General features: G+C 45.8%; 2 protein-coding genes across 2 annotated transcripts; both read left to right on the top strand.

The window, feature by feature from the left end:
- The first annotated feature begins 895 nt into the window (after positions 1-895).
- Positions 896-5045, top strand: LOC119181801 (uncharacterized). Its single transcript, XM_075874611.1, has 3 exons — positions 896-1089; positions 2642-2864; positions 4434-5045. The coding sequence occupies exons 1-3, from the start codon at positions 896-898 to the stop codon at positions 4926-4928; spliced, it is 912 nt and encodes a 303-aa protein (XP_075730726.1). The 3' UTR covers positions 4929-5045.
- A 3104-nt stretch (positions 5046-8149) lies between these two features.
- Positions 8150-10140, top strand: LOC142774691 (uncharacterized). Its single transcript, XM_075875490.1, has 3 exons — positions 8150-8672; positions 9104-9315; positions 9712-10140. The coding sequence occupies exons 1-3, from the start codon at positions 8498-8500 to the stop codon at positions 10081-10083; spliced, it is 759 nt and encodes a 252-aa protein (XP_075731605.1). The 5' UTR covers positions 8150-8497; the 3' UTR covers positions 10084-10140.
- Positions 10141-11231: the final 1091 nt, after the last annotated feature.

Genomic DNA, 11231 nt, shown 5'->3' with positions numbered 1-11231 from the left:
TTCCTGTGCTTGGGAATGCAGTGAAAGTAACACATGCTTTACAAACGAACGCGTCCTGTATACACGCTTCACAATGCTACTTCAAATATCGCAGTAATAATGCGTGGTACAAGCGTCCCTTGCCATTGGGTGTTAGAACATGTGATTGTCATAATGACTCCATGGTTTAAAGCCGCCAACCCACTACAAAAGGCCTACACGCTACTGTGCCTGTACCCTTTCGGCCACGTAGTTAGTGCATAGCAAGTTCGAAAAGGTTTCATGCACTAATAGTTTTAAGTATGCCTATCTAAGGAACGGAATAACGCTATCGTGTTCAACTCTTAAAGACGAAGCTTTAGGGTTCCCTAATTTTTGTTCGGCTGTAACCGACTGTAGGGTTTTACGCGTGAAGGCAACGGTATATACTCCTAGCCACAATGGGCATGACTCAGGGGGGAGGAAATGCAAAAAACACGAGCGCATTAACTTGCATCAAGAAGGCACTGCATCAAGGCGGCAATGCAGAACTATAAAAAAATAGGCGAGGTGCAGAAGTATATCGAAATGTGGGATGGGGCCAGAGTTAACTCTGGGATGGGGTGGGTGGAAACTCCACACAATTGGCTAAGACTAAAGAGATCCAAATGTCTTTCACTCTCGAGTCGTCTAAGGGAAATGCATAAGGAGCCACGCTAATTTCCCTGTTTAGCCTAGAAAGGCTTGCTAGGTTGCTTGCTTGTCCCTAGAATAGCTTCTATTAACCGATTAGCTGTTTCTCTTCATAGCAGTGTATTCCAATTCAGACGTGGTACTTGTGGCACGCGCGTCGAGGATGCAAAGGAGAAGAAGAAGAAGAAGGCGTGAAAAGGTTCTCAATATAAGCAGCAAGTCGTCAGTTGTCGCGAAGCTCAAGATGGGCCAGGGCGGTAGCCAAGTCGGTACACCGAGCGAGCTGCAGGGTTTGTCGGAGAGCGACAAAGGAGCTATTCGTGAAGCCTGGCATGCGTTCTGCAACACCCACCCGGATCCCGGCGCCGTCCTTTTCTCTGCGCTCCTGGACAGGCACCCAGAGTACCTGCGTGCCTTCTGTGAATGTACCTTTCCAGGGTGGGTAATCTGGGCACGCGCAGTGGTGACGATGACGATGCACCCCCTTAGGATTTTGCTGGCCATAACGCCTTCATAGCTGCGGACCGAATGGCATCTACAGCGTTGCAATTTTAGGGGCGAAGCTCCTTATAGCGGCATCCGTTCGTCCCTCGTAGCCGTTGTAGTAGTGTGTAACAAGTATAACATTTTGACCTTCAAGGTGGTGCCGGTGAGAAATTTTTTCGGTGCGTTGTTGAACAATAAAAGATAGTGTTCAATGTACATGCCAATCGCTGCTAAGGGGGAATGAGAGACAGGAGAATTCGGCTTTTAGTTAACGCGTGCGCTGCAAATTTTTTACTGTTCAAAACGCACACAAGACAAGAAAGTGTTGCTACGTTATACTCGCTGGGCGTAACCTCCTTGGTTTCAGAAAGGTTTAGCGAGCGTTGGGTCGCAGTGCCATGAATACAGTGAACTAGTATGTACCATGAACTCAAGGTGGTTAAAGATGGGAAGTAAACACGAAGCGCAAGCCGTAAGAAAGTGTGCGTGTGCCTCCTCTCGTTCAGTCCTTGGAATGTCCGCTGGTTGGTGGTGCTTCTATATGAGGTATATATGATGAAAAGATGCGAGATGGTGGTACTTGGAGTGTTTAATAGGTGGACGAACGGACACACAGACAGATGCATGAACGGACGCATCGATGGCTGCATGGACGGATGGACGCATGGACGGACGCAGGAGCTGATGCATGGACGAAAGCAGGGACGGACGCACAGATGAACTTGCGGACGCACGAACAGACGCACGCACGGACGGGCGGATGGACGCACGGGCGGCCACACAGATGCACGCATGGACGGACGGAAGCAAGAACGAATGGACGGACGGATGCTTCGCCCCACATCCATCATTCACTCCGTGGATAAGCTGCCATTTTTCTTCACTCTAATTCACCTCTAATTTGTCAAATTAGAAGGGAATTAGAGGCAAAAAAAGCTTAGTTTACTGTCGTGTTTTATGTACTCTTGAGCGTTTTGTTGTTTTCTTTGTTTTTATATTATTTCTTTACGCTGTGCATAGTTGTTCCCGCTTATGCATTATAGCTTTGTTTTGAAACCCCTGTTTTTACACAGAGTTGTTCTTTTATTTTTTTACGTACAGCATAGTTTCTAGTCTTCCTTGCGCATTGTATAACGATCTGTTTTGTTCTGTATGTACCAACATATAGTATCTTTTTCCAACACGTTTAAGAACCCCAAGCAGTCGAAATTTCCGGAGCCCTCCACTAAATCGTCTCTTATAGTCATATAGTGGTTTTCGGGTCATTAAAGCCCGCATATCAATCGATCAAATCAATATCTTTTTCCGCGCATTTAAATATCAATATTTGTCATAGGGGCCCCCGGTTACACAACTAGTGTTAAGTTCAGGGGTCCTAGCTGTTATAAGCTGTGACCCAACTGTATACGAGTATCACACGAAGTACTCCATGTTTGCTACTAATAATAATGAGATGATTGATTGATTGTCTCTGTCACTTTCACACCTCACATACCGCACACAGGACGCACTGTTCGGCGATGGCCAAGCTGCTGAGCGACGTGGTCGAGACGCTGGACGAACCCGCGCTGCTCGCGGTCGTGGTGCGGACCAACGCGCTCGAGCACGCCACCCGCGACGTGCTGCCGCTGCATTTCGAGTCCCTGTGGCAACTGGTCGAAACACACGTGGGCCGCGGCGCTACTGGGACGGCCGCTGCCGGCGCGTCCTGGGAGAAGCTTCTCGAAGTACGGGCACGTACCCTACCCTATAGTGCACGGATTTGCCTAATCTTCGTGCTTGGCGGGTTCGAACGCACGCGCGACTTTGTGTATTGCTGTGTTTTTGGCATTCGTTCCGGGTGGAAGAGCGGTTCAAGCTGCGAATTTCGTGGGCGCTTGATCCGTATTGGCGCATGATTCGGTAAGACGTTCTGGCGGCCCAGTTGGTTCCTTGCTGTCGGACGTTCTTAAACTGCGCGAACTGGCCAGGAGACAAGTAAGAAAACACACTGCATTCGCGGTGTTTTGCGAGTATCCTTTCACATGTCGTGGTCATCAAAATCGTTTAACCGAAAATTTCACATCTCCCGAAAATATCGAGCAGGGATGTCTGCTCGAGATTTTACGGTAGGTATGGGCGATCTGCCAGCATTATAAAGTGGAGGGAGGGTAAGGAAGGCCACGCACCCTCATAAGTTTACTTTGGTTTTCCGATTTACATGAACATGGCGCTGTGTGCTCGATTCTCACTAGTTTTTTTTTTATACAGCTTTAATTGACAAAAATTTTGTGCCACTTGGCAGGAGGGTGCAAAAAGGGCACACGATGTCATCTGACGTCGTGGACTTATGATGACGCCTTTCGCCGTTCCGTCTCCGCACGCCGCTCGCTCTGAGAAGGCCGCACGGTTTTTTGCTTCTTTTTTCTATAGGGGGGGGGGGGCTGTTTTTGCGAAAAGTCTCACAAAGTTCACGCGCCTGCAGTGCCAACATTACCATCCAAGGCATTCGCCTCTAAGTAAAAATGTAGCAGTGGCATCCTTCGGTGTTACCGTCAATCACCCGCGAAATGGACCACTCACGCACGAAATGAGTGAATAAGTGGCGTACAGTTATAAATAAGGTTTATTGGTCATAATTGGTATGTTGTGTTGTGTAGATAGATAGATAGATAGATAGATAGATAGATAGATAGATAGATAGATAGATAGATAGATAGATAGATAGATAGATAGATAGATAGATAGATAGATAGATAGATAGATAGATAGATAGATAGATAGACAGATAGATAGATAGATAGATAGATAGATAGATAGATAGATAGATAAATAGATAGATAGATAGATAGATAGATAGATAGATAGATAGATAGATAGATAGATAGATAGATAGATAGATAGATAGATAGATAGATAGATAGATAGATAGATAGATAGATAGATAGATAGATAGATAGATAGATAGATAGATAGATAGATAGATAGATAGATAGATAGATAGATAGATAGATAGATAGATAGATAGATAGATAGATAGATAGATAGATAGATAGATAGATAGATACGCTCAATGTCGCCGAAGTTCGCTAAAAAATGCTTCGCATTAAAAAAAAGCTAGGTCTCCCACAGGACAGGACTGTCGCATGTGGGCCTCAGTTTCATCCTCGTTCTTGTCGGCTGATAGCATAATGGATCACTCATTGCAGCGTGATAAATTAAGCGGAGCGTTTACGCCCGCATCTACCATCTATGTTCCTCGTGCGCGTGCCTCGATTTGCCGTTCCCATTCACAGATCATTTGGCACCGCCCGCAGGCAATGCAAGAGATCACCCTGAACGTCTACGAGAATCTCGGCGTCGACGTCAGCGCACCTACCGCATCGACGCTAAGCAGCGTCGACGAAAGCCCTATTCAAAGCACGCGAGCAACACCACGCCAGCAGGTGGCAGGTACAACGTCGAACATGAGTGGTTCCAAAGCGGGTGCCCTTGAAGTGGTCGGTCCGAAACCGAGCGTCCGAAAATCCGGTAGCTTAAAACCATGCACACCAATGACCGGCAGTGCTGCAGCGACAAGGAACCCAGAACCGAGTACCCCTGCAGTGGCCGTCAGCCCGAAACCAAGTGACCCAAAGGTGAGCATCCCAAATGCTACCACCTCGAAGCCAAGTAGCCCTACAACCAATATCGCACTCGAATCATGTGGCACTGACCGCAATGGGAGCAGTGTTAACGGTGCTGTTGACAAGACCAAAGATACTGGATCTGAACCAAGCAGAATGGAACGCAAATCCAAGGGAAACAAGTGAGAGTTGTGTTTGCCTGTTTACCAAAAGACATCGCGCATGTGGCGTACGCCACGTAAACTTATTGTGTTCGCATCTCGTGTAAAACGATTTGTATATAGAATGCTCCAGAATCATAGACAGCAGAATATTGTAAAAGAAATAATAAATCATGTCATATTTTTTGGATGAAATTTATGGGAATGTGCACTTCCTGTACCTACCATCTTTAAAATGCGCTCAGATATAACGTATAATTCTGTAAAAAAAAACACCAGATATGCGTGGTACACCCAGCACCTTTATAGCGTAAGACGTGAAGGCACTGGGTGTTCCCAGCGTAAGATGTTAGAGCGGCCTTCCTGGAGCCCGTTGTAAACTCTCTTGGGGCAACTACAAGTACGCTTGCAAGGCAGCCTCTACGCCTTAAATCCCAGTTTTTGTGAAGTAGCAAAGCACCCACTAAGCCATTACTGGTTTTTTTTTTTTGTGCAGAAGCGAAATACCCGCTACACATTCAGGGCCCTGTATACATGCGCTTCGTTAATACTGTGGCTGGTGACGATGAAGAATTATGGCTGAGCCCTTCTTAATGGGTTGGATGTTTTCAGTGAGCCCCTCGTTACGCAGTTCGCACTGTGTGACGCCTCGTTGTTATTTGACTTTTCTGCCACACTATACTATACGTATTAACATGACGCCAACATGACGTCCACATGTTGCCTTCGCTGCGCACATAGGTCTTTTTTAGGAGCGAACCTCCCTAGTTTCGCACGATGTACGTTGACGCCGTCGTTGTCGTATAACTTCCCGTCGGACCGAAATGTATATAATGTTAAATATACCGTACGTAAAGCGTTTTTAGCACGCAGATGGTTTGAAAATAGATTGTACTGTGTCCGTCCGTACAACTGTCAGTACGCCAGTCTCTGTGTTTCTGTCCGTCCTCTATACAAGTCGGTGACTTCAACGTAGGTAGTATGGGCCTTAGGACCTACAGCTTCGCTCTATCAGCAGCATTCACTTTTTAGCTGCCAATTTTCAGGAAGTAGTTTAAAGCACTGGTGTGGCTCTGCAGTAGAATACTTGATCGCCAGGCTCAGGATCCGGGTTCAAATCCCATCTTATAGTAGATTTATTTCCCTCTCATTTTGTGCGATAGTCGTATACCGCCACTAGCACTGGCGGCGGACAACTACGAACCTGAACCAGCTGTTGTGATCTCGGGACAGTTATCTCAGTAGTGGTGTGCCACCTTGTTAGCAAGTGTTTATGCGTGTTAGTGTTGGATCCACCCCTACAATATCGGCCATATACTGGGTTTCAAGAATTGTCTCGAATATTCTTTTTTAAAAAACAGAAAAATGCGTTATTTACTCACTGTCTTCACAAGTGCTTTTTCTACACCGGCTTGCATCTCAAGATGGTTGATGACATCATTTTGGACAGTCACTAAGAGGGTTAAGTTAGTTAACTCGTATATTTGCCTACCGAAGCGGCGCTATACGTCTGTCGCTTGCACATCCTATTGTGTTCGCGATGCGGCTGGTTTAAAACGCGCGCCTTTTTTCCATCATTTCTCTTACTTGGCGTGGCCTGCCACATTTCAAGAGTTTTTTTTTTTAATGCGCCAATTTCTCTATTTTTTTATTAGTTATTTTCTTCGTTTTCTTTTTCTTTGTGACGCGGCGGCTTTCGCTTGAGCACCTGAAGGGACGCACGTGTTGCAATCGGTTTCGGTTTCGTCCTTCGTGTGATTATCGCTTCTCACACCCGCAAAGCTGATGGTTGCCTGGTTTCTAATCTCTCAAAGTGTCTCTCACAACAACAACAACAGAAGACGAAGGAGCGTCATAGCAGCACTAAATCCTCTAAGCACAAAGAATACAAAATGCAATAACATTTGCGGTTTAACGTCGCAAAAACACTATATGATTATTACACATGCCGTTGTGGAGAGCTCCGGAAAATTCGACCACCTGCGGTCCTTTGACGTGCACCGAAATCTGTGCACACAGACTTTTTTTTTAGTTTTCGTTCAAGATCGAAGACTTGACGCTAACTTGCCCAATTAACCGATCTGATGCGAGAACCGTAACCAGACCACCATGGCGGGTGGCCTTCCATTTTCGCAAATGCGACAGTGGATCATTGTATATATTGCTTCATTTCCAGCTGGACGACGCATTGCGAACCATCGTTTCCGTATTAAAATATGGGAGCGTATTTCAGAAGACCACTTGATAGGAGACGACGTGCTTTTTTTGTTTGTTTAGGCGTTCAACCCATATGCATGTAATGAAGTCGACGCTACACGTGCTCTGAAAGTCCAGGTATATAGGCCCGGTGCTGTCTCGGCCAGGTGAATGGATGGCTGCGATTCGCAGTGCAGGCCTGGTCGGCCAGCTCTGGACAGTTCATCAAGCCCATGACGCGGCCATCATGCTCGGCCTCCGGCAGTCCCACGTAGGAGCACGAGATGCGCCTGCTTGCGTGACCTCATTAAAGTTTCTTTTTTCTTTTTTTCAGTCCAATGTGATCCCATCGGACATGGCGCCGTTGTCGACCGAGCCGTATATCGCGCATTCACTATCACGTACCATTTAATGAAGTTCATAAGTCTTCTATTTATAAATTCAGCAAAAGACTGCAACTGCCTTATCTCCCTGAATGTTATGTCATGACTGCTTTGTTGCCAGCGGCTGTGGTCACGCAATCATGTTACAACCAGTTTAACGCAGCTGTTAAAAGCCATTGCAAGTCATATGCTATGAAATACCACCTTATTATTTTTTCTTTGTCTATAGCACATATAAATATCTTTCGAAGAACCTTGAGTCACGATTTAAAATATTATACATCTTTTTGTTTTGTTTAACGAGCCACAACCACGATGTGAGGCACGCCGCATGTAGTGGAGTGCTTCGGAAATTTGACCATTGGTTTAACAGTCTCACACAGCACACGGACCTCTGCCGTTTCTCCCCCAATACGTCGAGGCCAGGATTAGAACCCGCAACCTTCTTGATATCAGCAGAGTGCCATATATGTTTCACAACGGCGTACATGAGGTTCGAGTTGAAAAAAGCTGAACCGTTGTTTCTTGATAATAATTGCAACGGGTTCAAAAAGAAGTTTGCGTGACAAGAGTGACATGACAAGGCGATGACTACAAATATAACTGTAGCTTCGTTATTTGATCACGTTTTTCACATGTACACGCAATTCATGTCGGTAAACGTGTATCCACACGACGGACCAAATCCGTCTTTTCCGCGGCGGACGGCGCGTCACGTGACCCCACGTCACGGATTTCCGCCATCCGTGCCGCGTCCGCGGACGTCGCGGACGGAAAATGCCACGCTCTTTTTCGCAAACGGATTCCCGCGGAAAAACACGACAAATTTAGCGGAGGACGCCAATACTAGTGTGGCAACAAGCGCTTATTTTTCTGTTTTTCGTGTGGTTTCGTAAATTTAGCCGACGAAGTTATAAGGGTCTGGCAACAGGCACGTTTTTTTTTTCTGCTCGTCTTGTTTGGGTTTTTGCGTGGGAAGTACGTTCGACGCACACTACCGCAAACAACTCCAACTATGAACTTGAGCGACGACGCAACTTTTTTTCTGCTGCGCCTTGTTGAGCAGTTCCCCGCATTGTGGGATATGACACTCGCCGAGTACGCGGACACAACAGTGAAGGAGAGTATATGGGAACGCATAGCGAAGGAAATGAACGAGGAGTGGCCTGCGTACGGGCCGTACGATGCCAGTAAGTACCATTTATATTTACTCTCTATGTTTTGCGTTATTATATGGGTGGGTTTCGTGATAATAACCTTCTGGAATGTACCTGTTATGCATGACGTGGGGCACATTGGTGTCTACAAGTGACGGCCGTGGTCAGCGCATTCCCAAGCATGCTACCGTGCCGGAGGCAGGGCTGCTCAATAAAAATGCATTTTAATCAAGGAATCGGCGCGAAATTCAAGAACAGTGTTAATGGCGACGAGTCCGCCAAACGTTGCTTGTGATGCGTAAGCTTGCGGTAAAACTGAAAACATTCACTGCAGTATTCGTTAGAGCACCAGCCACGTTTTTTCAGCATAATGTGTTGTGATGGTGATTGACCGAAACTGCATGGTGTAAATCGTACTTATAATCACCCCCCCCCCCCTCTGTTTTGTTCTTTTTTTTTTACAGAAGCCCTTCGGCGCTTCTTTGACAATAAGAGACGCACATACCGGTTGGAGAAGAAGAAAGTAGAATCCACAAAGAGTGGAATGCCAAGCTCGGACGTTTATAAAGGTCGCTGGCGCTTTTATAATTCACTCAGGTTTTTGGATGCTTCAAAAGTGACCTGTTGGCGTTCTGTGAGCACTGATGCATGCCAAGCTGCGGCGGAGACCATGAAGGTAAACTGCCCTTGTTTTTCGTATTTGTGATGAAGCCTTCTTGTGCCGCGTAAATTTTTACAATATGTATTTTTTATTACTTAGCACTTTCTTATACAGCCTTACAACCTTTTCAATGCTTGAACACACACCAAAATAATTCTACATTAAGATTAGTTGCTTGGTGTGCTGAATTATTCAAACGTCGTTTCTATATTTAAATTAGATATGACCAAAAATTGTTGACACTGAAGTTTGAATCTTGCGCTCTAATTACGCCAAATCACGAATAATGTACCATTGCTTTTACGTGGTTGTAATACAGATTGTAATCGGAATAGATACGCAGATGTGTGTCTGCAAAGCATTACATTTTGGAATTGCGAGAGACTTTGTGCGCCATTTTGTGTCTTGCAGGTACGACCAGACATTGATGATCCTTCACAAACCTCAGACGATGCAGCTGCAGCGACTGACGACCAAAACATTACCGTGGACGACCCAATTGCGGGCAAGGCACTCTCTGCAATGTCCCGCCAAGGAACACAGAAGAAAAGGCGCCGATCTCCCCATCGTTTAGATGAAATATTGGCCCAACGGCAAACTGTGTTGGAAAAAATAGCTGCAAGCGTAGGCCAACCAGCGAGTACCACACAGCAGGAAGATGATATCGACTATTTTGGTAAAGTTGTTGCTGCACACATGCGCGAGGTTCCGAAGGATAAGCTGATCCCATGCCAGAAGGCTATCTTAAGCGCACTTGAAATCTACATCAACAAAAGCGAGTAAGAAAGCTCAACAGATCTCATTTAATATTGCCAGTTAATAAATCGTTGCTTACCTCCAGCATTGTTGTCAGTGTGAATGAAACTCAGTTTTAAGTAAATATCCGTAATTTGAAATGCCATTCATATGACAGCGTATACAAGATCTCGCCCTTCAACTAAACAAACCGCATTTTATTTTTCAACAACTTTATTTTATGACAACGCATGTGCATCTTGCACTATCTTTGCGTAATCTTATGGCCTTCTGTATACATCGGCCTCCAAGTGGGCTGACGTACGCTGCCATGACACAGCACCCCTGCCATTCAAAAATTCGCATAGGCTGTCACGTACGGCGGAGCCAACAGCACTTACTCGTCCGCGAGAATAAGGCTGTGTAGAGAACAGAGTTGCAGTAGGCGTTGTGTCGGCACACGAGTCAGCTGCGTTCAATTCATTGGCGAGGAAGTTGTGCAATACGCATGCTGCATTCACCATTGATGTCACCCGTTTTGGCTCAGCGTCAATCACGGTGTGCAGAAATCTAAACCTATTCGCAAGTATTCCAAAGGTGCTCTCAACTACACGCCGAGCCCTGGATAACCTGTAAAGCATTAAAAAAAGTAAGATATAATTTTATACACTTTACACCACTGAGAAGATAGTAGCATGCTAATGTGTGCTGCAAATCTGGGTTAGCGCACCTTCGATTAAACGGTTAAATATCACATAGTGCTGTTTCAGTAGTGACATAAATTACCTGTAATTAAATATTCTCTTCTCTTCTGATAACGAACGTTCCCCAAACGGTTTCATCAAGTTTCTTCCAAGAGGAAACGCGTCATCACCGACGAAAACTGGTGGCAAGTACAGATCAGGCAAGCTTCCCACCTTGACCAGTTCCGGAAGACCAGCCGACATGTTTGACAAGTGTGCTTGCAGAGGCGTAGTTTGCCAGACGCCCGCATCTCCCTGTGACCCTGGCGCACCAACATCCGTGTACAAAAATTTGTAGTTCGCATCGACCACGGCAAACAGTATAATGCTAAAGCTCTTCTTGTAGTTTCTGTAAACTGTTCCCGTGTTTGCTGGCTTAGTAATTATCACATGCTTTCCATCCATCGCTCCAACGCAGTTTGGAAAGTTCCAGTTTCTACTGAAACCAGCAAC

The sequence above is a fragment of the Rhipicephalus microplus genome, chromosome 10 (genome assembly GCF_043290135.1).
Source record: "Rhipicephalus microplus isolate Deutch F79 chromosome 10, USDA_Rmic, whole genome shotgun sequence".
Classification (NCBI taxonomy): domain Eukaryota; kingdom Metazoa; phylum Arthropoda; class Arachnida; order Ixodida; family Ixodidae; genus Rhipicephalus; species Rhipicephalus microplus.
Note: the sequence above shows the minus strand (reverse complement) of the source record. Positions and strands in the feature narration are given on the sequence as shown.

Excerpts from the sequence above, each read along its gene's own strand:
- LOC142774691 (XM_075875490.1), top strand. The coding sequence starts at position 8,498 with ATGAACTTGAGCGACGACGCAACTTTTTTTCTGCTGCGCCTTGTTGAG. Across the intron at positions 8,673-9,103 it reads GTACGGGCCGTACGATGCCA|AAGCCCTTCGGCGCTTCTTT; the intron begins GTAAGTACCATT and ends TTTTTTTTACAG. Across the intron at positions 9,316-9,711 it reads CTGCGGCGGAGACCATGAAG|GTACGACCAGACATTGATGA; the intron begins GTAAACTGCCCT and ends TGTGTCTTGCAG.
- LOC119181801 (XM_075874611.1), top strand. The coding sequence starts at position 896 with ATGGGCCAGGGCGGTAGCCAAGTCGGTACACCGAGCGAGCTGCAGGGT. Across the intron at positions 1,090-2,641 it reads TGTGAATGTACCTTTCCAGG|GACGCACTGTTCGGCGATGG; the intron begins GTGGGTAATCTG and ends TACCGCACACAG. Across the intron at positions 2,865-4,433 it reads CCTGGGAGAAGCTTCTCGAA|GCAATGCAAGAGATCACCCT; the intron begins GTACGGGCACGT and ends CACCGCCCGCAG.